The sequence below is a fragment of the Xiphophorus couchianus genome, chromosome 10 (assembly GCF_001444195.1).
Source record: "Xiphophorus couchianus chromosome 10, X_couchianus-1.0, whole genome shotgun sequence".
NCBI classification, from domain to species: Eukaryota; Metazoa; Chordata; class Actinopteri; order Cyprinodontiformes; family Poeciliidae; genus Xiphophorus; species Xiphophorus couchianus.
The window spans coordinates 2,174,663-2,202,528 of NC_040237.1; the positions used below are offsets into that span (position 1 = coordinate 2,174,663).

At 36.8% G+C, this 27,866-nt stretch overlaps 1 protein-coding gene across 1 annotated transcript; it reads left to right on the forward strand.

Annotated features, from left to right (window-relative positions):
• Positions 1 to 2: 2 nt before the first annotated feature.
• itgb3b (integrin beta 3b) lies at positions 3 to 27,768 on the forward strand. The gene is made up of 15 exons (XM_028029414.1): positions 3 to 167; positions 1,527 to 1,612; positions 2,972 to 3,176; positions 3,260 to 3,512; positions 7,693 to 7,855; positions 8,720 to 8,881; positions 8,976 to 9,071; positions 11,491 to 11,580; positions 11,991 to 12,125; positions 14,484 to 14,919; positions 19,949 to 20,171; positions 20,278 to 20,378; positions 21,881 to 22,000; positions 26,836 to 27,002; positions 27,451 to 27,768. The coding sequence occupies exons 1-15, from the start codon at positions 95 to 97 to the stop codon at positions 27,517 to 27,519; spliced, it is 2,379 nt and encodes a 792-aa protein (XP_027885215.1). The 5' UTR covers positions 3 to 94; the 3' UTR covers positions 27,520 to 27,768.
• Positions 27,769 to 27,866: the final 98 nt, after the last annotated feature.

Consider the following 27,866-nt stretch of genomic DNA (forward strand, 5'->3'; position numbering starts at 1 on the left):
TGTTAGACTTGCAGATAAGTTTTTTCCTGCTCTTCTTCAACTGGTGCTGCTCAGACCGCAGCCTGCATCCTCACACTCAGCCCTGAGCTGCAGGATGGCTGCGCTCCCAACGCGCTGGCTCTTATGGATGTGTGTTTTCACATTTGCAGGGAAAACGGCAGCAAGCGGTGAGTTTATGCAGCTTTTTCTTTATACACAGAGGGCTTACAATTGGGCTGCAGAACATGATGTTAGTCATTTTTTTATGCTTATTTGCTTTCTTTCAAAAAGGGATTCCAGATTGATAGAGAAGTGAGTAATTATTGTACAGGCTGCTTAAGGGAAGATTTTCAATATACTTTGGGTATAAAACTTTTCCTAGTTTTGTTTTCAATATTTAAAATTACATAATAAGTGATCCAAAGTACAGAGTTAAGAGGAAATTTTGGCATTTTGAGGACAAAAATGACAGTAATTCATATAAGTAACAAAAAAATAACAAAATCAGGCTTTTTGAAAAATATTTCCAAATAAGTTTATTTCAATAAAAAGTTTATGAAACTGCAGGTGTGTGTATCTATCTGGTGAATTTTTGGTAAAAATATGTTTGTTCTTCATTCAGTGGGAAGAAAAAACCGAAATTTAACTCAAGTAAGAGTATAAATGCTTCTAGTAAAAATTACATCATCAGACCAAACAACATATAAAGTTAAGTGTAATTTTTTTAATTTTAAAGAGAAAATTGTTGTATTGTTATAGTGTTTATGTATGTTGGAGTGAGCCAACAGCTCATTTAAAGTAGGAGTGATGCGATTAATCGGGTTAATCATGATTAATCACAATTAATCATGATTGATCGATTATTGAAATCATTGTCAGTTAATTTAATAATCAATTAATCATTAACAGACTCAAAAAAAGCAAATTTTCTGGAAGAACAACAAACCCAGAGCAGTAATTAAGGCAAAACTGTAAAAAAAACAAAAAACATTTTGCATTTTAAATATAAAAAAACATTGTCCATTGTTGCTTTTTTACGTACTAAACATTTCTCAAGTGACGTCATTTTAGCTTCACCTGGTTCAAATTCTGTACCAAAATATATATTAAGCACCTTTTACTTTCCCAAAAAATAGTCAATAGATCAGCAGAAATGGTTAAGCTTTTCACATGCTGATGCTGACGTATTTTTTAGCTATAGATTCATATTGTTCTACAAATGTTCAAGCGTTCACTAAAGGAATGGTTACATTTCTGATTTAAAGAGGAATTTTAAATGTTTATTTTAATGTATTTCTAATATTGTTTTAAAAGATAAACTTGTGGTTAAACAATTTTTTGATCCGATTAATCGATTAGTCATCAGAATAATCGATTACTAAAATAATCATTAGCTGCAGTAGAGATTATTTGCTCAATCTGATACACAAACAATCTCATACCTCTCTTAAAACACTAGAGTTTTATTATTGAAGCTGCCTGATTATTATTATTTCTTTTTTTCTTTTGTGGTTTGGGATAAATAACTGTTCTCCTCTTGGATTCAGGTTCAAACGTGTGCACCTCCAGGGGAGCCAGCACATGCAAGCAGTGCCTGGCTGTGCACCCCAGCTGTTCTTGGTGCTTCCAGGAGGTGAGTACTTTACTTTTTCTGCTTCGCTTCATGTAAGTAATGAGTTGCCAGACTGATGCAGGCTGGCACCAACCTCCCCATCAAGCAGCTGTAAACCCGGCTGACTTTTCTTAAAGTGAGATACTCAATCGTTTGTGACGCCACAAACATCATTAAGTGTCCCATGTGTCCTTACATGAGGATAGAGTCGTGTTTTCTGAGTGCCAGCTCAGTTTATTACTGTAAAACCCGGTAATGGGGAGGAATACGCAATATTTAGTCATCTAAAAAGTATTTACAGGCTTATTTATGACTTTAACCTGGGTTCTCTTAGCAGGGACTGGTTGAACTTGTCCTTTTTATGTACAGCTGGTCCAGAATTATGTTAAATTGACTTTTTTTTTATTTTTACTTTTCATCATGTTATGATATTCCAACATCAAAAACATCTGGCAGGCAGAGTTGAGTAGTAACTAGTTACATTTACTCAACCGTTTTGGAAAAACTGACTTTTTTCTACGCTGTACTTTTTACTTTTACTTGAGTAGTTTTATTATGAAGTATTTCTACTTTTACTTGAGTATAATTTCTGGATTTTCTACCCACTGAATTAAAAACAAACATGATTTAACCAAAATTCACCAGACACAGACACACGTCTGCAGTTTTTGTTTAGGTTTCATAAGTTTTTCATTGAGAGAAACTAATTTGGAAATTTTTTTTATTTTGCCCTATTTTGAATTCTTGTCATTTTTGTCCTTAAAATATCAAAATTTCCACATAACTTTATATTTTGTTCTTTTGTGATGATGTAATTTTATTAAATATTAAATGACTTATAATTTGATCAGTTACTCATTACTTGAGTAGACTTTCTTTTATCAAATACTTTTTTACTCCTATTTGAGTATTTTCTTGGATGACTACTTTTTATTTTTACTTGAATAAAATATGTTGAAGTAGTGCTACTCTTACTTGAGTATAATCTTTGGGTACAAGAGACTCAATTCAATATCTCGAGTTTATTTCATCAAGAACGCAGGACAGCAAATGTCACGCGCTAAAAACAAAGCAAGTGTGAACAAAAAGCGGGAGGAGCTGTCGGTTGCCGGTTGCTATGGTAACCACCAACTGCCAAAAGCAGCAACAGAACCACTATGTCAGGAGAAATAACTTCTTGACTTAATTTGAAGACTAAATAAACAAACCCTGTTACATATGCAGCATTTTTACAACAACTTAAGATGACGTAGTTACTTGATTGTGTTTTAAAATAGCTCTATGTGCTTGGAAAATGCATAGCACAGCTATTTTTATACTCTATTACGATTGAAGAGAACGGTTTTGACTGAATATGTTTCACTTTGACGTTCCACTCAGGACTTTGGTCATGGAGTTGCCAGCTCGTCACGCTGCGACCTGAAGAAAAACCTGATCGCTGCGGGTTGTGAAGCATCCGGTCTGGAGTCTCCGACCAGCAGACTCCAAGTGATCGAGGACCGGCCGCTGAGCAACAAGGCGGCCGGAGCGACCCAAGATGTCACCCAGATAAAGCCGCAGAAACTGCATATCACTCTCAGGCCAGGTGGGTTCATTTTAGAAACCGGAGAGTTACGGTCCCGGTTCAGGAGTTTTATTTACAGTCAGAAACTGTGACATGTTTCCCAGATGATGCAAAGCGCTTCACAGTGAAAGTGCGGCAGGTAGAAGACTACCCTGTTGACCTTTACTACCTCATGGACCTGTCCTACTCGATGAACGATGACCTTTTCCGCCTGAGGACGCTGGGCCGCGGTCTGGCCGAAGCCATGAACCGAACCACCAGCAACCTGCGCATGGGCTTTGGGGCTTTTGTGGACAAGCCGCTGTCGCCGTACATGTACATCTCACCTGAGGCGGCCGTGAGAAACCCCTGCTACAGGTAATATTATTATTATTATAATTCTATGACCTGATGTGACATTTTCATATGAATTTATAAATCAGAAAGTTACAACAAACCGTCTCCATGTCGAGACAGTTTATGAGACGGATAATCTGAAAAAATCGATCTCATCCACCTTCTGTTTAAGCTACTATTCATATCTGAAGAAATTAACTTCTCCCAACCAAAAACAACCAATCAGAGCAAGAGGTGACAGCTTTACCGCTGTCACTCACCCTCATGTACTCGCTGTTAAATGTGCTAATGGCAGAGAAACAACTTACTGTTACAGGAAAACTGTTACCCGCCATCTTCTGTGGCTATGCTAACTAGCTTTAGCATTCACAACAAGCTGAAGCAAATGGGGGATGGAAGAGGGGTGATGAGTGGCGCTAAGACCCGCCTCCTGGCTCTGATTGGTCGTTTCTAGTTACCACTGGGAGCACTGGAAGAGAGGAGCTTGATTTTTTTTTTCCCAGATTATTTGCCTCATACCAAATTGTCACCACATAGTGGCAGTTTCATGTAAATATGTAAAAATATATATATGTATATATATTTTTTACTAGTTACATACTGCAGCTTTAAGTCAGAAGGAGACTCAGTGTGTCTATTTATTATACAGCCATATCAAAAGTAACAACATGTCTTTCTTTCTTAATTTCTTCAGTAATTTCCATATTCCTCCCACAGTCCGAAAACATGGCTAAGTTGATTTTGTCTCTCTAAAGTGTTCTTAAGTATGAGTATGAGTGTATTTAGTATTAGATCTTATGTCTTATTAAACTCAAAATTTCATAAACAATTAAAAATATATTTATTTATTTGATTAGCGTTGGAAATTATAATTGCTACATTTTATTGTTATTTAATGTTATTTCTAATTTCTAAACAACTGGAAAACACTGGAGTTTTTAGTATTTAATTGAATTTGAACTGCTCTAATTCTTAAAATTAAGTGACACGTAACTGAGTAAAAACACTCAGATATCTGTGACATTCCCTCCTTCAATCATGTTAAAGTCTAACAGCATGAAAGCTTTGTTGACTCAACAAAGAGAACAAATATTTTAACAATGTAATTTGCAGCAAATGTTTGCATTTTTTGTGCAAGACATCATGGAATTTAACCCCATGCTAAGTGAAAAACAAATGTGACGTAACAAAGGGAAAACCTTTATTCAAAGAAACTTGTTTGCTGAAACCTTGAAAGCATGTTTGTTGCTTATTGTTTTTGACTTGCTGTATTGAAATCCTGACTTGTATTTGTGCATGCCCATGTCAGAAACAGCGCTGACCTCAGCGGTTGTTTATGTCTGCGTGTAACATCGTTACGCAGATGATGTCATTTTACTGAGGACATCTTTAATCGCTGCACTGCTTAGTAAGAGAGCAGTCAGAGTCACAGCAGTCGTTAAAGGCTCAGCGTGGCAACCACAACTGCTTGGTCAGCTGCTCTCAATCAGCCGCAGGTAGTTTTACTTGCAGAGTCAGAGCGACTGCTTGTAAGCTGCTGCACTAAAACTCCACCCAGATACTCCTCCGGGATTGATTTGTTGGTTTAATGTCTCCTGGGTACATTTACGTTCTGTTTACACACGGTCTGACAAAAGCTGGCCGACAGGAATGTTTCATTGTAAGATAAAGCACATTAAGGAGTTCCTGGCATAGAAGAGAAAGATGGGTCCTGTAGGAGAAATTAATCTTTTCTCAGTATTCATGAAAATATTTGTAGAAGACTGGAAAGGTCAGCAAAAAAAATTAGCACATTGAAGATCGCTTTTACAGGGAAACTATTATGAAAAATTTACATTTTACGCGTTTTTGTATTTCAGTTTGAGTTTCTAGTTCTTCTAAAAACAGCCGAAGTGCCTAAAAAAACACCAAGCCGTTTTTTGGCAATGAGTTGATGTTTTTTAGTGTCTGGAAAATGAGCTATTTCAAAAACCTCTTGATTGTTAAGTCACAAATCAGTAGGCACTGACCGTCACCTAGCAACCCCAGCACACATCAGCCCGTCACCTAGCAACCCAAGCGGAGCTTGAGCACATTTGGGCTACGTTCGCACTGCAGCCTGATGTGACCCAATTCAAATTTTTTGTCAAATCAGATTTTTTAGCCATTTTCATTCACACTTCCAAATATATGTGTCTCAGTGACGCAGCGTGAACTGGAGGAAGCACTTCCCACTGTGTATTCCAGTGTGAACTGCAAACTACCTGAGGGCGCAATAACGTCACATAGAGAGCGTGTTCAGTGTTTTGCCAACCGCCATAAAGAAGAAGCGGTGCTCAGTGTTTGTAGGACCAGAGCCAGTACTTTAACAACTTAATCCTAGTTGTAGTACGCTGGGGCATATAAGGGTGCAGAATTGGGACATTTGCCGAGTATCAATGACGTTCACGTCAGATGAAGATCGGATACGTATTGGATATCCAAGTGGCCTGGGTTGCATTCGAAAAAAATCCAACCTGTGTTGTTCAGACTGTCATGAAAAGATCAGCTACAGGTCGCATTAAGAAAAAAACATCGGAATTGGGTCACTTCAGGCTGCAGTGTGAAGACAGCCATAGTCAGCTGTTTTTATTGCTGTAGCCTATATGCTGTACAATGACTGCTAGAAAAGCCCATGTTGTGCATTCAATTATATTCAAGTTAGTTTATTTATGTATTGTAAATTCAGAACCACATGTCATTGATGTGATGTGAAGTCCATTGAGTCATGGACTTGCAGCATTTACTCCTCCGTGGACAAGCATGTGATCGCTGCTTTTCCTTTAAGATTAATTTTTTTTAAACAACACTATTCTGTGAGAGACTTCAAGGAATCTTGGGTGCCCCCTGCTGGCATGGAGGGCCAAAGCATTGAGGCATAGTTCATGAGGTTAGCACTGCATTTTGTTTGCTTTAGAAGAGAAACCCAAATCCAAGACTTTCAAAGTGACCTATTTGTGCTTCCTTGGACAGATTAAGAGACGTCTGTCAGTCATACAATGTCATACATCATTTTCATTACATTTTTTTTTGCATAAAATCATTCTTGAATAATTAGGTTTTTGTCTGCTCAGTTCTGTGTATTTTCAGCTCCTTCAAGGATGAGCTGTTTTAGGGCCTCTTGTTACTTTAAGTCCAAATAAGCTGCCAACTCAACACTTACACTCACACATGAAAATGACTACAAATAGTTGCACAATTATACAACCGTACATATTTGAAAAGCAGAAGTAGAGAATGGAGCAAGTACTTGTCTTTTCCTTTCAGGATGAGCTGTTTTAGGGCCTCTTGTTACTTTAAGTTCAAATAAGCTGCCAACTCAACACTTACACTCACACATGAAAATGACTACAAACAGTTGCACAATTATACAACCGTACATATTTGAAAAGCAGAAGTAGAGAACACAGCAAGTACTTGTCTTTTCCAGTAGCCATTATACACCGCATAGACTGGTAAAATCAGCTGACCAAATGTGCTGGAGTTCCACTAGGGTTGCTAGGTAACAGTCTATGCTTTGCTAGGTTTGCTAGAGTAATGGACAGAGCCTACTGACTTGTGACATTAGACTGTGGAGGTTTTTAAAACAAATTGTTTTCCTAACATCAAAAAACATAAACTTATTGCAAAAAACTTGGCTGTGTATGTGTGTGTGTTTTTTAAGCTTTTGGGCTGCTTTTAGAAGCAGTTGAGACCCAAATAGATTAACAAAAATAGGGAAAATGTGAATTTTGCACAAGAGGTCCCCTTTAAAAGAAGATTCTGCTGCTTCACTTGCATTTGGGGAATTAGGAGCAATAAGTGCAAACTAGAGACTTTGATGTTTTTGAAATGTTCAATCCTTTGTCTTGGACCATTTGCTGCACACTTTCCTCTTCTCTTTTGCCAAAAATATTCTACAGGAAGTGAAAACCTCCTTTCTTGATTATCAAAAACAAATGCACAGTAGAGACAACGAGGCTGATTACTGGTAAAAGACAACATGGCACAAAATGGAGCTGATGATCAGCAGGGCTGGGACAAAAGGAACTAAAGGAAACATCTGGTGACGGAGAAAGCCTATCAAGGGAACTAAAACAGGAAATAAAGTTTGCAACCAGAAAAAAATAGACATCAGACATCAAAATAAAAAACGTTTATCACGCAAAATTAATTAAACAGTGAATTTCTGTTCAATTGACAGCATTAATACCACCTGTCTGCCCCAGTTTGGCTACAAACACGTGCTGTCTTTGACGGAGGAAGTGAGCCGCTTCACGGAGGAGGTGAAGAAGCAGATGGTGTCCAGGAACCGAGACGCCCCGGAGGGAGGATTCGATGCAATCATCCAGGCTGCTGTGTGCAAGGTGGAGAGGCGCGCTGCATGAATGCAGGCATTTCTGCTGCCACGTAAACATTTACTTACACGTTAATTTGCATTCTTTTTCTCTACTGTCACACTGAAGGAACATGATGTTGAGAAAAAAAAATTATACTAAAAGTCACTTTACAGGGATGGACAAAATAAAGGGCTTGTAGGATTTTTTTTTCTTGCTGTATCAGGGTTTCAATAGTTTTGGGTTTTTCATTATAGTTCAGTTTAATTTTAGTGTGACTTTTTGTTTGTCTAATTCAGTTAGCTGTAGTTAGTTTATGGAGCGTATTTCCTTGTTTTTATTAGTTACTATTAATTTAATATTGTTTCGTTTTAGTTTAGTTTTCATTAATTAGTAGTAACAGTAGTTTCAGTTTTTTCATACATTGGTTAATCTTTAGGTCCAGAATTTACAAAGGTTAAAGTTTTGTATGTATATAAACCATTATTTAAAAATGTATTCATGTTGAACAACAACTGACTCTGGAGTTTTCTCCCAACTTTTGGTGTCGCCATTTTGAGGACTAGCATTAGCGCCACCTTGAGGTGTATATGCTGGAATTTGCCAACAGCTGACGTAAACAGTTTGTGTAAGGGGAAAAAATATATATATATATATTTCACATCCGTTCAAAAGACTAATAAACAGATTCATAATCATGAAACAAAGGATATTATATCTTTAATTTCAGTATGTTAGTTTTATAAAAGCATGATATAGTTTGAGTTAGTTATAGTTTTTCCTCATTAATTACCGTTTTTATTTATTTGAGCTAACAAGAATGTTTTCTTAATTAAAGTTTTTATTTTTCTAGTTTTAGTTAGCTATAAGAACCATCTCCTATGTCTGAATTAGGAGCAGATCGGCTGGCGTCCAGGTGCTTCCCACCTCCTGATTTTCACCTCCGATGCCAAAACCCATGTGGCTCTGGACGGACGACTCGCTGGAATCGTGCATCCCAACGACGGACAGTGCCACCTGAACGCCGACAATATGTACAGCATGTCCACCACTATGGTAAACATGGAGGATGATCAACAACATATGAACAGGCACGTCTTATAAAAGTTGTTCAGTGCTGTTTGAGCTAAACACACTGTTTGATTTGCAGGATTATCCGTCACTTGCTTTGATCACAGAGAAAATGTCAGAGAACAACATCAACCTCATCTTTGCAGTCACCAACCCTGTGGTGCCCCTTTACCAGGTCAGTTCAAGCCCAATATATTCAAAATCTTTATCAGCTTATTAAAAAACTGACAGTTTTAACGGTCTAGCAACTTATTTAGTAAAGATTAAAATCCTTACGTTTATCACTGATTGAGTAGGTTGACTTCACGACAGATACTCTCAGATTTATTGTATTTATTCTAACAAAAGCAGAAATCAAGTTGGCGGTTAACATCAGTCCAGCAGCTTCTTCCCCAATTCATTTAATAAAATCCAACATATAACCTTAATAAACTACTAAGCAGTAGCTCCCAATGAGCAGTTAGCAGTTGGAAAATTAAACATTAATAGTGATAACAGTTAACAGCATATATAAAACACAGCAAAATTACTTATGAAACCACAGTATATGATTAAATTTGTCTAAAAATATATGTTAAATTATAATACTTGTGAAGAAAACACAGAGCTGATCCTAACATATTGCCACAGTTACAGACGGCAACTGAAAAAAGGGGGCGGAGCTGGCAGTTACAGGTTGCTACGGTAACCACCAACTGCCAAGAGCAGCGTAACAGAACTTAAAACATCAGTTACAGGTTGCTACGGTAACCACCAACTGCCAAGAGCAGCGTAACAGAACTTAAAACATCAGTTACAGGTTGCTACGGTAACCACCAACTGCCAAGAGCAGCGTAACAGAACTTAAAACATCAGTTACAGGTTGCTACGGTAACCACCAACTGCCAAGAGCAGCGTAACAGAACTTAAAACACCACTAAATGTCAGGAGGACCAACGTATTGACTAAACAAAAATAAAGTCAAAGAATAAATAAACAAATTCTGACAAACTTCTCATCTATAATGTTGTTAAAATAAAATCCTGTCACATATACACCAGGTTTATCTTCATCAGGTGGTTTTTACTGGGTTTGAAAACAAATTCTTGAAAAATGCTCACTGATCTGTGAAATGTGTAGACATAGTTTTTGTATCTTACAAGTTTGTGGTATTAAATACAAACTTGTAAGTGCTGGATGAAGCAACAACATGACAGGATGATAGGAAAGATACTATCTAGAGAAATATTTCATGATCAAAAAGTATTCCGAAATATGTCTGCAGCTTCCTAAATATGGATACTTAAATCTTTGCCTGTTCTTTGCAAAACAGCAGAATCTCTGTCATTTATTTGCAATAGATTATGAGTTTAATTTAAGTCTTAACTTTGACTAGGCCGTTCTAACACATGGATATGTTTGAAATTTTGGACTCCCTTAAATTGTTTGTGACAAAAGCCACACTTTTTGTATTTCTATTTGTAACAAATTTGAGATTTGAACCGGGGATCTAAAAGCTTCTACTTCATAAATATGAGCTGTTATGTGTTGGTTTATCACCAAATAAATCTGAAGGAAATGCATGGAAGTTTATGGTTGTAATCTGACAAAATGTGAAAAAAGTTTAAGGGAGTTTGAATAATTTTTATAAGGCAATGTTTACTATATTTATAGCTTGTATTATCATCTGTTATTGAGTCACAAACTATTCAATCACAAGCGATAAGAGAGGACGAAGTCAGAAAAGTTGGGTCAATATTGTGGATAGTTGTGTTTTTGTGGCGTTTTGCATTAAACACTGAAGCAACACAGTTAGTAAAAATCTGTTTGTTTTAAAGTACCTGTGAAAATAAAGCACATCTTCAACATTTTTGTTCTCTACAACAACAGTGTGTGTCGATTTCTTCATGATTGTTTAACAGAGATTTACCTGGTATTTAAGCTAGCTCCCATTTCACCGATGTTAATTATTTCTCATCAGAAAATTCTTGAGTATATTCAAGTTTTGAGCTTTGGAAACATGGAATGCCTTCGAGAGGAAGATTATCTCACCAACCTTCATGTAAACAATCTGAAGAACTTTGTCTAAAACTATGTATTTACCTCAGCTAAGTTCAGTGCATACCAGAAGTTTACATTCACTGAATAAAAATACACATTTTTCTTCACTGTCTGAAGTTAAATCAGACCAAACTTTTCTAGTTTTAGTTTATTAAGTTTAGGGGGGGTTACTCTCCACACAGGCCTTGATTTGAGCACTGTAATTTATATTAAATCAGGTTATATCAATGACAAAAATGGAAGAAAATTGTAATGGAGGAAAAGCACTCTATGAAACATGGAAAGTCACATTTACACTCTACTTATTTAGTAATAATGAGGAATGCAGTTGTAAGCATTACTCATCTGGCAACTCTTTTTCGGACATGAGAAACCACAGAGGCTAACGGGTTTCGGTATAAATGATTCACATTGTCATGATTATTGAAAATAAAAAAGATTAATTTGCCACTGAAAACTGCAGCTGCTATAAATGAGAAATTAGAAAACATCTGGACCACTTCTGTAACTTTTAATATTCCTTTTCATTTTGTTGCTATCTTTGTGTTTTTCAGAACTACAGTGAGCTTATTCCTGGCACCACAGTGGGAACATTGTCCAACGACTCCGGAAACGTCATCCAGCTCATCCTAAAAGCCTACGCTGTGAGTAGAAACACACACCTTTGCACCCCTTCACACACACACATTTTTGACTAGACGGTGTCTGAGGACATGACATGTGTTTGTTGACCCACACCCATGGCGTCTGAGTCATGCGTGTCTCAGTTTAAATCCCATAGCTCCTGAAGTGTGAAACCAACCAAAAGTTGACGTTTTCTGAGTGATTTTTATTGACCTGAGGTCAAGAAGCAGTAAACAGGTGGAGGAGTTGTAAATTCTGTGAATTAAACAACGACTCGAAGCTGTTTTTAAATTACCAGTGCAAGCAGAACTGACTCAAAACAATGTCTAAACTTGAGCTGTCGCTTCAGGTCAGACGTCTTGTATAAGAACAGAAGTTTTTCACATGAACGAGTTTAAATAATTTCTTTCTTTTCTTTATGTTTTGTCAGAAAATTCGCTCTAAAGTGGAGCTGGAGCTTCTAGGCGTCCCAGAGGAGCTGTCCTTGTCCTTTAATGCTACCTGTCTGAACGGAGAGCTCATCCCCGGCCTGAAATCCTGCTCCGGCCTCAAAATAGGAGACACGGTCAGTCTCCCCTCAACTAAATCTATTAAATATTTACGGTTTTAAATCTGGTCTGAGCACAAGAAACTGCTTTTAATAAAACTACCTTCTTTTTTGTTACAACAGATCATTGCCAAATGAGGTTATATCATGTAATAGTTGTAAAATGTTAGGCAAAAAAAAGCTAACAAATAAACAGTTTTGCATTTAGGTAAAGAAATATTTTTATGAACTGTCTGTATGATTCTAGTTTGACTGGTTTGCTTGGTTTTAGTGAAATAAAAAATTATTGGATATGTATAAAATTAATTATATTTCACCAATTGATAACTTGTATAAACATGTGAGCAAGTGGAAATAAGCTGTACCCTACTCTGTATCTTTACTTTTAAAAGGTTAATAAAATGTTGTACATTGTCTCTGTGCAAAAAAACAACAACACAAAAACAGCAAAATGAATATGCCTTTAATAATAGAATTGATTTTAGTCAAAATGTTCAGAAAGTAGCCTGTAAAACTAATACAAAAACTAAACTTGTTTTCGTATTAAATAAATTAAATCCATCAAATGAAGAAACAAATCTTGTTTTCTGGAGGTAAAAGACACATATATGAAAAATTTTCACCGTAAATATATAAAATAACACATTGGATTTCGGGGGGGGTTCTAGCAAATTGTCTACTTTTTTTCTAAAAACTTTTGAGTTTTCTGGCAGAAATGTGCTATTATTTTTCATCTGCAAAAGTCCTAATTTGCCATTGTACTATAAAGAGCAGAATGACAAAAAGTTGAAATATTTAGCATGCTAAACATTTGACACTAAATTTAACACTTGTATATTCTAAAACCTGTATAAAAATTGAAATAATAACTAAATGCTACTTCAAAACTTTGGTATTTTTGTTTGTTTGTCATATCATGAGCAGCTCATACCGACCCAAGTCTTTGAGACATTATCCAGACTTCATGATAAAAAAACACCAAAAGTATATTTATATTTCAGTAGTTCTCTTTGGTATTTCCCCCATCATTGTGGAATTTTTTCCCTTATATTTCCATTCTCTTATAGTTGCCGTCTATATCTATTTAAAAGTTCATTTCTCCTTTTCTTTCCTCATCGTGTCAAAAGAGCAAACACTGGAGGGAACAGATCAGCAGTCTGAGTCTGCCTTTTCTGGATTATTTTCCTTTTTGGGCCAATATACAGGATTTAAATGCCTGCTTTCAAAGTTTACCTTGCTACTTTCATATTTACTTACATTTTAGTCTCTGTTGTTCTTGCCTGAGTCAAAGTGACACATTCTGCGCTCCACATATTTTCTTTTCTTCCTGCCTCTGATCATATTTCCATATTTGGATCTCTCTCCAGATGTAGTTACTGCCCGCTTTTGGACATCTGCACCAGATATGGATGCAGAGCAACTCCTTTAATTTTGTGCTTTTCTTTGCATTCTTCGCATTCCCTTCAAAATATTTCCTTATGAAATTGATTTGATAATGGTGAAAAATGGCGGCAGTTAAAGTGTCACTGACACCATAAAACCACTTTCCTAAAAAGATGTACTGTCCTTATTTCTGTGTACACAAGAGCTTTTAATAATAAATATTTCTCACAAACTACTTTAAATTGTATACTCGGCCTCGGTTGTTTACGTTTTGACTTACCCTCATTACATCACAAGATGGCTCCGGCTTTTGACCCAATTACTACAGAAAACAGCGACACTCCTGCAGTGAGAAATATTTATTATTAGAAGTTTTTGTGCACACGGAATTAAAGCGCAGAAGTTCATCTTTTTAAATTATGAAAGTGTTTTTATCATGTCTGTCACACTTTAAAGCTACAGAATATAACTTTTACAAAATAAAACAATTTTATAAACTTTTTGTGGAAACTATCACTATGTTGTAATAGTGCAGTATGAGACAGATAATCTGAGGCAAAATCAAACTTGTCTGCCTTCTCCAATTGCTAGCTAGAATCAACCAATCAGAACCAGGAGGCGGGTCATAGTACTATCAATCACCCTCAGTGTGGTGCTGCTCAGCTAGCACAGCATGTCATTAATGCTTATGCTAGTTAGAACAGCCACCAGTGACTGCAGATAAACAGCTTTCTTGTAGCGGTAAGTTGTTTCTCCACCATTAGCACATTTGGCAGCAAGTACTTAAGCTTGATTGACAGCACTAAGACCTGCCTCCTGGCTCTGATTGTTTTTTTTTTCATTTCTCCAATGGCAGTAATAGCTCAGGGAGGAGGTGGAGGAAGTCAATCTCATAACAATCTGTCACAACATGGTCACAGTTTTAATAAATATATAAATAGCATATTTTACATTCTGCAGCTTTAAGTGAACATCAATCTTCCTGTTCTCCAGGTGTCGTTCAGCGTAGAGGCCCGCGCTCGAGGCTGTCCCAGACAAAAAAAGAAGACCTTCATCATCAAACCAGTTGGCTTCAAGGACTCTCTGACCATCACTGTCACCTTCGAGTGTGACTGCAAGTGCCAGAGCAAAGCCCAGCTAAACAGTCCCAAATGTAGCAACGGGAACGGTACCTACGAGTGCGGCATGTGCCTATGCCACCCGGGCAGGTTGGGGCCGTACTGCGAGTGCGCAGAGGGCGACTACAACCCCATGGAGCAGGACCGCTGCAGCGGGCCAGCGGGATCCGGAGGACCTGTCTGCAGCGGCCGCGGCGACTGCGTGTGCGGCCAGTGTGTGTGCCACAGCAGCGACTTCGGAAAGGTGTGGGGGAAGCTGTGTGAGTGTGATGACTTCAACTGCCTGCGATACAAAGGAGAGCTGTGCTCAGGTAAGGTGCAATGACCTGCAGAATAATACTAGGTTTTGCCTTTGGATCTAAAGATTATACTTTAATAAATGTACGATAAGCATTTTCATTATGAAGTATCATGGTGAACTATCCTTGGACATGTTAGGATTGGTCTTTGGGATAGACACAACATGTTTATTACATATTTTTAACAAAATCATTCTTAGACACTGAGATTTTTGTTTGGTCAGGTCTGCCTATTTTCAGCCTATTTTCAGCTGCTTTCAGTATGAGCTGTTTTTAAGGCCTATTGTCACTTTAAATAATAATAAGCTGGAGCTCGGCTTGGGTTGCTAGGTTGCAGACTAAGTTCCGCTGGGTTGCTAAGTAACGGGCAGTTCCTACTGATTTGTGACATTACATTCCGAAAGTTTTTGAAACTCATTTTCCACATACCAAAAAACATCAACTTACTGCTATTGATTCATTGTTTTGTGCCGAAGCTACTTGGAGAGTTTTTTATTTTATTTTATTCTTTTAAATATACGTTTTAGTCTCAACTGACCAAAGAAGACAGTATCAGTTAACGTCTCTCCAGAGATTAGAAGCATATTTATATCCCATTGTCTCATATTCTCAAGTTTTGGAGAAATTATTTGGATTTCAATAAACACCAACTGAACCTGCTGGAAATGATACAACATTTACTCCTTCAATTCTCAATCATGTGTATATAAAGATTATAAGTCTAAGTAAATGCAGGATGCATTTAAGTATAATTTAACATCAAAACCTTGTTATGTAATGTATTTTTAAATGGTTAAAGTGCAAAAAATGATCAATTGACCACAGTGAATTTTGTGTGAGGTTGTGGTGAAGTTTCCTGTGTTTACAGTAGTTTCAAGGCTGGCAGTCCCTTTTGCCATGCCGACTTGCCACCACCCACCCTCCTCATCTGGGAAGGATTACACGCAATAACAACTCTCTCCTTCTGCGCAGGACACAGGCTCCACACATAATAAACATGTGCCATTGTGTAGGCACCTTGTGTGTTTTTCTTTGGTCAGTCGTGCAAAGCTTTTGTAGAAGTTCAAAAAGGTTCCAGCAAAGAAAAATGTTCAGCTCCAATGATGAAACTTTTCTTCTGCCACAAGTGACCCTTACATTTGTGAAGATTTCTATGCAGAAGTTGACAGCAATTTAGCCTCCTTGTTGAGTGCTGCACGTATTTAGTCAAATAGAAACTGATGATTTTACTTTGGAGATGTTATTAATTAAATTTTTCATTGTGAGATGCAGCTGTTTAAAGATCATTACCAATCAAAATCATTTAAGATTAGGCATTGAGGTTAATTCAACCATATGAGGAGAATTTAAACCATGAACGGTTTGTTTTAGGTCATGCCACATCACTTTAATTGGATTGAAGTTCAGCCTTTGACTAGGCCACTAAAAAACATAATCTTTTGACCCATTCAGACATGAACTTACAGTCGTGCTTTGGTTTTTTGTCCCATTGCACAACCCAGCAAGTTGCCAAGAACCCGAAACAAAAAAAGTTGGCTCAAACCATAACACTACCACCACCTTGCCTGGTTGTTGGTATGATGTTTAATTTTGAAAAGCTGATTAAGTTTTATACAAGAAGCAGCACAATGTGACATTTTTACATTGTGAGTCCATAGAATCTTGGAGGGTTTTTTTATTTTAAAATTTTTTATTGGCAAATTTGGAACAGACATTTGCTTTTTTTGGTCTGCAGTGGTTTGGACTGAACACAAACATGTACTGGGGCAGGTGAGACCTGCAGTGCTCCGGATATTGTTCTGGGTTTCTCAGTGACCCCATCAATGCATTGAATTTTGCTTTTATGCAAAGTCCATATGTTCTCTACGGGTTTTTTCCTGATTTATCCTGTCCCAAACCAGTCTGTTTGTGGTCATTGCACTATTGGGTTCTACAGTCACCTTGCTGCTGAATAATATTGTTCCAACAATAATTGCTGTGGCATGTTTCATGGTCAGCCTTCTCATGATCGCAGAAATGGCTTCCCTGTGGTCGTTCATTGACTCAGTTTTCTGGGTTTTTGCTAAACATTCTTACAAATGTTCTTTAATTTGTAGGTGATAGTTTGGACCAGATTGTTGGAAATTGGGCAAAACTGGGTTTATATATTACCTTAATCCACCCAAATGGATTATTGGAAGCCCTGAATTCAACCCATTTGAAAATTTGGGGGATAAACCATTTTAAAGAAACTCTGCCAATCAAAAAAAAAGTACCGTAGTTGTATATCAATCCATATTTATGCCAAAAGCTTATTGATGGCAACAAAAAGTCAAAGATATTCAGCCAAATGTTAATGTGGGCTCTACATATATGTTTTATTTATGTAAAATGTTGACTCCTTGAATATTAGAGAAGATCCTAAAGATTCATGTTGAATTATAACCCACTATGGAAGAATGAGCTATTTAAAGAACTTAATAAAAGTCTAATCAATTCCAGATTCTACCTACAAATAAAGGGCAAGCATGAAAGTGCATTTAACATTGTTATGACCCGGTTGAAACTTTCTGTCTCAGTGCCAAAGATTTTTATTAAAGATCAAAATAGGTCAGGATCCGTGACTTGAGTAGAAGAGATGTAGCGCAAAGTTTTGGCACCAACCACTGACCTGTCCTCCATTACATCATCAGATCTCATATATCACTCTGACTCTCCCCACCTTTGCTGCTCTCACCCAGAAACGTTCATTGTATTCCCAAAAGTCTGCAGAGTAACATGAAAATACCTTTCTGCTTACTCATGGGCTTTTGTGGTGTAATGAGGCTAAAAATAAATCCATGTTTGGTAAGAGAAGGACCATGTGTGTAAGAGGGCTGGAAATGTTCAGAGACTGGGTTTCTGCAGAACATGGTGTGTCTTTGTCTTCAGATACCTCATTTTAAGTGAGGGACGTTTGGACTCTGCCATAGAACTGCTAAATTAAAAGACCTCAGCTCTGCGGTTGAGTGGTAATAACAGCTTGTTGGGGGATCATTTTTTATCCAGTCATACTGTCCCAAGCTGCTTCCTGTCTCATTGTTTATCTGGACATTGTTTTCTGCGGTCGCGCACCACAATGTTTTCTGCACCGTCACTCAGATTGGCACTCGCATGCACACATGGATATATATGGAGTACCAGCAAGGCAATGATGTGCACAATTTTACCCACTTATGTAATGAATCATTCATCCAGAAATAAAATGATGTCTCAGCCAGACAATGGAACAAGCTTTAACGTTAAGCGGTTTTAGAAACCTCAACAAAACACTTCTTCTTTCCAGTCAGGAGCCTTTCCAGTTGGACTTTCAGAAAATCACTAAAAATGACTAAACTGTCATTAATATGACCTTTGATCGTTTGTTTTAACTAGCCTGTGGTTGTTGAACATAAATATAAAGGACCCCAAAATTATCTTTATACAATGTTATAAAACAGGAATGTCAAACTCATTTTTATTTTGGGCCATATCAAGATTATGAATGTCCTCAAAGGGCCGGTTGTGCTAAAAAGTATTAATGAAGCTCATTAATAAACCTCAATGAGTGCTTCCTAAAGTTAAATAATACCGTACATCATTACATTGATATCATTTGGCAGAATACATATGAAAACTACAAGAAAAGATTATGTCCAGTGGAAAAATAAAAGAATTCTGTCTTATGAGGTCAAAAGTCAGAATTCTGAGAATTCAGAAATTTTTCTTAATGTTTTGACTTTGTTTTTCAGAATTCTCCTTTTTCTCAGAATTCTGTCTTTTTCTCAGAATTCTGTCTTTTTCTCAGAATTCTGTCTTTTTCTCAGAATTCTGTCTTTTTCTCAGAATTCTGACTTTTTCTCAGAATTCTGTCTTTTTCTCAGAATCCTGATTTTTCTCAGAATTCTGTCGCTTTTTCTCAGAATTCTGACGCTTTTTCTCACATATTTTCCCCCAGAATTCTAACTTTTGATCTTCAAAGATTGAAGTCAGGAAAATTCTGGTAAATTCTGAAAAAAAAAAAACAAGAGTCAAAATTCTGAGTAAGAAAAGTCAGAATCAGATTTTATCTAATCCCATAGCATTACACCAGTCACCCACTTTTGTTATAGCCACCTGCTACAGTATTATGTTTGATGCCAAAGAGCAAAATTTTCCATTTACTGGCCTGCTTTAGTGGTCAACAACGCAATAAAAAGTTCAATCTTTCTACACTCTGGTGGAATTTAGAAAGACCAAAAATAAATATATACCCTGCTTTTAGTCTAAATGCACAATTGTTCTGAAAGTGCTGTAGGTGTTTCTAAAGAAAACACCCACAGTTTGGCATTTAAAAAAGGAGTTAAGGCAAGAACTCAAGGTTCATAATATTCACATTAAAGTGAAGAATGGAGCCCTTTAAACATTTTTTTCTTTTTTAAGTTTTAAAATTGACGTATTATTCAAAATTCATATTTTGCCCAAAAGCCCAAATGCTTTAAAAAAATAGCAAGCTGTTTTTTTGGCAATATGTTGATGTTTTTTGACACTGTGACGTTAGCTAGCAACCTCAACCAAACTTAGCAACTCACCCAGAGTTCCAGCACCTTTGGTTAGCTGGTTTTACCACTGTATGCTGTACAATGGCTGCTGGAAAAGACAAGGGTTTTGTTGGTGACTGACTATTCAGAAATCACTTGCTGCATTCTTGTTGGTTGTGCAGGAGGCTCCATTTCTGCTTTTCAAAGATGTACGGATGTGTAGTTAAGCGTCTGTCTGCAGCTATTTTTACGTGTGAGTGTAAATGTTGAGTTTGGAAGACGTGGACATAAGCAGCTTATTTGGATTTAAGCTCATTCTGAAAGTTGTTTAAAATGAGCAAATTGTTTTGTATGTGTTATCCAGATTACATCTATCAAAGCCACTCAACACTTCTTTCTTCACACCCATAACTTATCACACCCAGGTCCTCATTTGTTCATTCCCCTCTTTACGTTTGACTATAATACTATGTCACATGTGCTACAGTAGCTTATCAGAAAGTGACGTTTTCTCCCCATTTCAGGCCATGGAGTGTGTAACTGTGGTTTCTGCCAGTGTGCACCAGACTGGCAGGGTGAGAATTGTAACTGCTCCCGACGCACGGACACCTGCATGTCCAACCTGGGTCTGCTCTGTAGCGGCAGGGGCCAGTGCGTTTGTGGGGTCTGCGAGTGCACCCAGCCGGGGGCCTACGGGGCCACATGTGACAAGTGCCCCACCTGCCCAGACGCTTGTACCATGAAGAAGTGAGCATAAATATGCACACGTTTCCATGCCTTGCTGCTGAATTCAAAACATCTGGATTGTTATATTCTGTGATAACATGACATTGATTATGTCTTGTCATTACAGGGAGTGCGTGGAGTGTAAACATTTCAAAAGGGGAAAGCTGCATGACGATAACACCTGCAGTCGAATCTGCAAGGATGAGATTGTACTTGTGGATGAAATAGGTAAGCTGATCAAACGCATATTGGTAAAACATAAACGTTATCAATAATATAAATTTTATCAAATTCTGATGTGGACCAAAAAAGCAAACTCTGGTCCTCCTAAAAACCTGATAAAAGTGAACTCTGGTGCATATGTGAATTCAAGTGGAACAAGAGCAGGAAGTGGGCTATAACGCATGGCATTCTGGGTAATTACAACCAAAACAAACACACTAGTCTAATGAAGGGATGTTAAACTCATTTTTAATTTGGGCCATATCAAGATTAAGAATATCTTCAAAGAGCCAGTTGTGGTAAAATATATTGATAAAACTCATTAACAAACCTCTAAAATACGTATGAATAAATAGCCGCCTCTGCATTTGATGAGTATTTCTTAAAGTTAAATACAAAACATCATTACAATGACGCCATGTGGCAGACACAGAAAACGATTATTGTCAGTGGAAAAATAAAAAGGCATTAGTCTTGTGAGTTCAAAAGCCTGAATTCTGAGAATTTTGACTTTTTTTTATTCTGAATTTTTTTTCCTCAAAATTTTGACTTTTTATTCTCTGAACTTTTACTTTGTTTCTCAGAATACTGTCTTTTTCTCAGAATTTTGACTTTTTTTCTCAGAATACTGACTGTTTTTCTCACATTTTCTTCCCCCAGAATTCTAACTTTCGATCTTAGAAGATTAAAGTCAGAATAATTCTGGTAAATTCTGAGAAAGAAAGTCTAAATTCTGAGGAAAATTATCAGGGTTTTTTTTTTTTCTGTCGATAATCCTCTTCCGTTGAAAACTGCTTTCATTTATGTCATAAAATATTAGTTAAGCATATAATTATCATTCTCAAGGTTCTATTTACATGTCCCTGTGGGCCACATAAAACTTTCTGGCGGGCCAGATTTGGTCCCCGGGCCTTGAGTTTGGCGTGTGGTGTATTGCTTGTCTTTCACCAAGAGAAAAACAACCGCTAAAATCTGATGCCACTTCAATTTTGTTTACGTTTGGTGAAGGAGGAAGTTGCGCTCATGTCTTCTTCAGAGGTTTTTGTGTTGTTTCCCCTCAAGAGGTTTTGGTGCAGCGCCACTACAGGCGAGGATGGGAACAGGTTTGTTTGGCACAGTGCAGTGTGAAAGCGAACCACAGCAGCTGAAAAAGTAACTGAGTCCACCAGAGCATCAGGAGTGACAACACCCTTAGAAAATTTCAAAATATATCAGAAATAGTTTTTAGAATGATCACTAAAAGCAACCGTGTGATATACAAGAGAAAGATCTCAAACATTAGCTTAAAGATAACACTGTTTGGATTATTGTACCAATGCAATGTCAAGACATCTAAGTTTTTTTAAATACACACTGCAATGTATTTGGTAAAAATACAGATTGTTTGTAAAAGGTGCTTTTATTTTCATCTTTAGCAGCCTAATTTCTAGTTGTGTCTGTGACAATTATATTTGTTTAGCTAAAAACATTGGCACAAACTGACTTTTTCCTCGACCCTTTCCACACAGTTCTCCATGACACGAACGCGGTAAACTGCTCGTATAAAGACGAAAACGACTGCGTGGAGCATTTCCAGTACTACGAGGACGCCAGCGGCAAATCCATCCTGTTTGTGGTCAAAGAGCCGGGTAAGCAACACTCGCCCACCATGCTGGAGAGGGCAGCGAGAAAATGTTTCCAAACATTTTAGCTGAAGCTGGAACCAACTGTTTATATGTAAAATAAAAGACACATAAAATCTTTTTGACTGAAACATAAAACCAAACTAAGCTTTTCATTTTTTGTATAATTTAGGATTACCTAAATTAATTTAAATTTGCTGAAAGCCACAATAATGAGCTGATTTTCTTTTTAAGCTTTTTGCATTACTTACTTTAGAGTTTTCAGAAGAAGACATTTGACAATTTACAAAGTACCAATACTTTAATGTTTAATTTTAAGCCTTAACTTTCTTTTTATAAATAGCTTAAAGCACAATTCTAAAGATTTGAACAATGAAAAATGACTTAAATGTAAAATGTATTGTAAGAGTACAGTATTTGGCATTGTAACTTAATTTATTAGGTGTTATAACTTCAAAAAATATTCCTGGCTGCATCTTACTGTAGTGAGCAAGCTAATTTTAGTTGATGTATTTAAGAGAATTATTCAATTGAATCAACATGTAAGAGCTTTACAAGATTTTTTTTATCTTATCAATTGTTAAAATCAAAATTATGAAGTCAAGATGAAGTAAATAAAAACAGAACCAGAACCAAAAACTCTGGTTGCCTTGTGTATAATAAAACAGCAATTTAACATTGATACAATATAATGAAGCAACATTTACAGCCTCCAAAAGACTGTAAATATGAAATGCAGTAGCTTAAGCTATCAATTTTCTTCAGCTGGTACAGGTTATGTGCATAATAAATTGGATATAAATGTAAAAATTCAATGCATGTTGAATAACCACCAATGCAGCAGCATTATTCATATTTTTAAATAGTTTATCTTTATCCAGGCTCACTGATACCTGCTTGTTTGGCAGCCGAAAAGAGAGCGCTTGGTGTAAAATATGGTTTTAATGATCATTAAAACCGCTCAGGGAGAAACTCTGTCCTTTGGACTATCGCTTTAATGAATGTGTGTATTTAATTTAGACAGGAGTGGGTAGAGAAGCACCCCTGGAAATTGCCTTGAACACAGGTGCCCCCTGCTGTGTCAAACAGGGCTGTAAAGAGCAGCCTTGCTCCTCTAGGAAACTGCTGACTTTACAAATCCTCAAGAGGACAGCAGGACTAGAGAGCGAACCAAGAGAAAGGCAACAACTGAATAAAATAATGAGAGTAAATAAATTATACTGGAGAGATGATCTTTAAGTACTTAGTAAGATGTGTTTGAGCTGTTAGAGGGGCGGTTAAAGGGATCAAAAGCTGACGTGTCGGAAGCAGCAAAGTAAAAACAAGAGGAGGAAGGGAAGAAGAAAAGTGCTTTGAAGTTTGCTGTAAAAGTTTGTTCGTGTTGTAGGTTACTCAAAAGTGCTGCAAACAAGCTGCATTTGTTTTGTCTGAAAGCACATTCTCACACACGCATGCAGTTTGATTTTTAAAATTTATTTATTTATTTTATTGATTTTAGTACAATAAGATGCATACTTCTTTAAATTAATGTCCAAAAAAGATCAATATGAATAGTTTCAAACAGAACCAGGTGGCTTTTGTTCAACGTTGTCTTAAAGTGAGTATTTTGGAGGATTAGTGTAAGCATATATATATAAATATGACTGAAAAAGATTCCGTTTCAGACCAAGTAGGATTAACAAAATCATTTTTACTTATCATTTATTAAAGCTGTAGTCTGTAACTTTTACAAAATGGATGTTTTATACATATTTGTTAAAAGTGTCTTGACAGTATGATATAAGACAGATAATTAGCTCCTCCACATCTTCCTAAAGCCGTCTGAAGAAATGCACCGCTCCCAATCAAAAACAATCAACCAGAGCCAGAAAGAAGATCTTAGTGCTGTCAATCATCCTTGTGTACGTGCAGCTTAGTGTGCTAATGGCAGAGAAACAACGTACATCCCAGAAAAACGTTTATCAGTCGGTGGCCATGCTAGGAAGAAGCTGTAGCCTAGCAGAGAGCAAGGGGGAGAGTGTGAGCAGCACATGCACAAGCATGATTGACAGCACTAAGACCCTCTTCATGGTTCTGATTGGTTGCTTATGACCGAGCTGTGTATTTCTGCAGTTAGCACTGTGAGAAGGAGCTTGATTTATCTATCTCATACTATACTGTACAGTTTAAAAGATGTATTTTTTTAAAGCTACATACTGCAGCTTTAAATAGCATCACATTTATTTTTATTTTCTTTAGAAAATATTGAAGAAATTTGCAGGCAGTAACATTTGTGTGTTTTTAAATAGCGTGGGAACGCCAAGATAATAAATCATAGCTTTGTAGGCTTAAGGGAACAAGTACATAAACATTTCAAGTGAATCTGCTACAGTGCTACTTATTGGTACCTATTTTTTGTGGGGAAAAAAATAAAATATTAGTTTCTACAAACGGGACTTTTTCTTCTGAATAAATTGGATTTTTTTATTTTATTTAATTTTCTTCATTTTTGCTCCTGCAAGTTTTCTTCGTCATTTTATACCCAACATAATTTTTAATATTAAGTTAATCTCTGAATTCTATTACAATGAATATCTCAAAAGGTGATCAGACTTAACAAAAATATTTAAAGATAATTAATGTTGGATGCAGATCAGGGCTCCTGAAGCCATTATGATTGATCAATGGTGTTTTTACGTACAGAATTATTGCAATTAATTGATAGTTAGCTATCTAGCTGTCTGGAAAAGGTTAAACTGCCATTTGCAGATGACTCCATGTTGTTCTCAAAAAACCTGCACCCCAAAATAGTGAAAGGGAAACTTGAAATGTCTTTATCCATAAAAGAAACTGTTTTTGTGACTCCCCACCTGAACAGGTGTGGAATATCCAGTTAAATCTTGCTGATGCTACATCCAACTAGCCTGCGGTTTGGTCATCATAATTCATTAAAATCCAACTGTTTAAAGCATTTTACCTCATTTGAGTTTAAGTCCAAACATCTACCGTGATAAATAACCTGGACCTTGTTGAGTCAGTTGATGGTAGTAGACAAAACCAACAGATTTTGAGAACTTTTAAACAACTTGAACTTGTATTGTCTTTGCTTCTCTGGTTTGGCCAAACATCTCGGAACAAGGCTGCAGTTAGGAAAACATCTTCCAGGAGCCATTATAGCCTGGAACTACAGGCCAACAAAATCAGAGGGTTAATAAAAGCGTCAAGATGATTTTCTGAGGAGCTTACAAACTTTTAAGGAATTTTTTTAATAAGATGTTGGGATAAAACAAGAAATGATTCAGCAGTATTTAGTCTTTTACTTCCATCGTAAATACTGAGAGACGAATTTGGTGGATAATTTAAATAGCAAGTTTCCCCTGGACAATGAATGATAGGAAAAACACAGACGATAATGCAACAAGTCGAGTCGTCTTTCGCTCTGGTGAAGGAATGCTCCATGTTAATGAGTACCACTGTCAGTCCGTTTTGAAACCCCTCAAATCAGATTCCTGTTGCATTTTTTTCCCCAGACCATAATGAGGGAAGGGAAAGCTGTGGCCTCTGCTCTAAGTTGTCAGTATTTTCCACTGCAGCCCTTCTTCTGTTCTTCTTGTTTATTTAACTGTTAAAGAAACTGTTATTTGTGTAAATTAGGTACCAAACCATTGATTTGTTTCTGTCAGAGATTCTCAATTGGCCTAGACTTTGACAAAAATAAAAAAACAGTTGTTGATTTTGTTGTACATGTTAAAAAAAGGCTATATGGCTCAATTTCCCCCCCATTTGATTAGAAGACCTTCTTCATGTTTGCAGTATCCACTCCAAGACTCATGTTACGGGACTTAATATGGGTTTCTTTCAGTTTATGTAATGAGTGATTGGAGTAGGCGACTGACTACAGCTTCAAAATGTTACAAATTATTAACAACTAAAAGCATCGGAAGAACTGTTCTTAATGGAGGTTGGATATGAATGAAGAAACGAATCAAAAGATACGATTTAGATTGAAAATATATTAATATTCAAAACAAATAGGAAGAACTGTAATAATTAGGAGGGGGGGAAAAATCTAACAATTAGAAATAACAAAATAGTTATTGAAGGTTTTGGTGCTGTCCAACCTTCATGAAGCCATAACTCTAATAACTCAAACGCAGAAAAAAAAATAGTCCTTAGAATGAAAACAAGTTGTTGCTAGGTAACCAAACCTTTTCTCTCTTTTTACCAAAAACTATAAAAGTCTTCAGTCTGGTGATTTGGTCTCTCCCAGCCCGTTTTTTTGAAAGATAATTTTGTTTACAGAGACTTCATCGTTCATTTTATTTGTTGTTTTTGTTGTTTTCTTTATTTATTTTGGATATTTTAAATGCCGTCCAGTTCCAGTGTTTAATGTTCGTTAGAATTTAAAGTAGATTGATCATTGACAATGTCTTCTTGCATTATTGTGCCATTATTACTATTATATTACTTGGTCTCAAGACAACAACATGATCGTTTATCACAATACGTTCTGGCACAATTTATTGTCTAGGAAAATTTGTTACTGTGACAGGCCTAGAAATTGTAAATAATTTAAATATGACTAAATATAAAAGCATGCACATGGAAATATCTTAATCTACAAATAAATCTATTAATGAGTCCAGAGAAAATTTTGATTTAAAGACACTCAGAAATTATACTGAAATATGTTGCTGGAAAAAGTTTAAAAGTTCAGCACGTATGACCTTTGCAACAAACTTAAAAGTCGGACGCAGTGACACGTGGAGGAAACGTATTTGTAATATCACACTTCCTCTTCCTGACCTCCTTTGCGTTTCCACTACTCTTCATCTTTTATCTCTTCCTCCTCTTCCGCCCAGACTGCCCCAAGGGTCCGGACATTTTGGTGGTGCTCCTGTCGGTGGCGGGAGCCATTTTGTTCCTCGGCCTGGCCGCTCTGCTGATCTGGAAGCTGCTGGTTACCATCCACGACAGGCGGGAGTTTGCCAAATTCGAGGAGGAGCGCGCTCGGGCCAAGTGGGACACGGTGGGTGGCGTGTGCAGAAAAGCAGCTTTTCTGAATTAGCACATCTGCAGAACACCGAATGGTGGCACAGTATTTAACTAAAACATCTAAAAGGCCACACACTCAGCCATTTGCCTGTTTTCTGAGGGTGTTGTTTTAATTATTTAGTGTCCTGCTGTTACTCCCAGCTGAACAAAAGGCAGTCAGAGGAAGGGCTGGGTTTAAATTAGCCAACGATAATCATCCTATTCTGGTAATTGGCCTCTTTGTGGTCTCACAAATCTCACAAGCCTCAATTTCTATTGAATCACTAAAGTCACAGAATAAAAGATGTGTTAGCACACACTGAGCATTTAATTGCTTTTTTTGTTTGTTTTTAGGCATTTAAACCGTTTGTTTCAACCTTTCAAATCTACATTCTCCTACTAAAACTTAAATGATAATTTCCTAATTTGTGTTTTCTTTGCAGGGGCACAATCCTCTTTATAAAGGAGCAACATCTACCTTCACAAACATCACATACAGAGGAAAAGACTGATGCTACTGAGTAAAGAGTAGAGGATGAAATACTGGACTTTTTGAGAGAAAGTGGCAAGTCATGTGCAGCCTTCTACTGTCACGAAACAATAATGTGTGTGTAAATATGTAGAAATTTTTCTGAGGAAGCATTTTTACTAGTCTTTCATATCTCACTGATGAAAATAGTTGTTTTGTATGATTTACAATTAATTTTGTTGCTTAGACCAGAATAAAGTCTTGCTTCCCCCTCATGTCTTTCCAATATAAATATTGTGTTTAAAAGGCTTTCATTTTATATCTGAAAATTTGAAAATATATCAAAAAAGCAACAAGACGCCAAACTGAGGTGACTTCTAAAAATTGCCA

Bases quoted from the DNA above. Each gene is read 5' to 3' on its own strand.
- itgb3b (XM_028029414.1), top strand. From the start codon at position 95: ATGGCTGCGCTCCCAACGCGCTGGCTCTTATGGATGTGTGTTTTCACA. The intron at 7,856-8,719 runs GTGGAGAGGCGC...TGTCTGAATTAG, and splicing joins TCCAGGCTGCTGTGTGCAAG to GAGCAGATCGGCTGGCGTCC. The intron at 11,581-11,990 runs GTGAGTAGAAAC...ATGTTTTGTCAG, and splicing joins TCATCCTAAAAGCCTACGCT to AAAATTCGCTCTAAAGTGGA.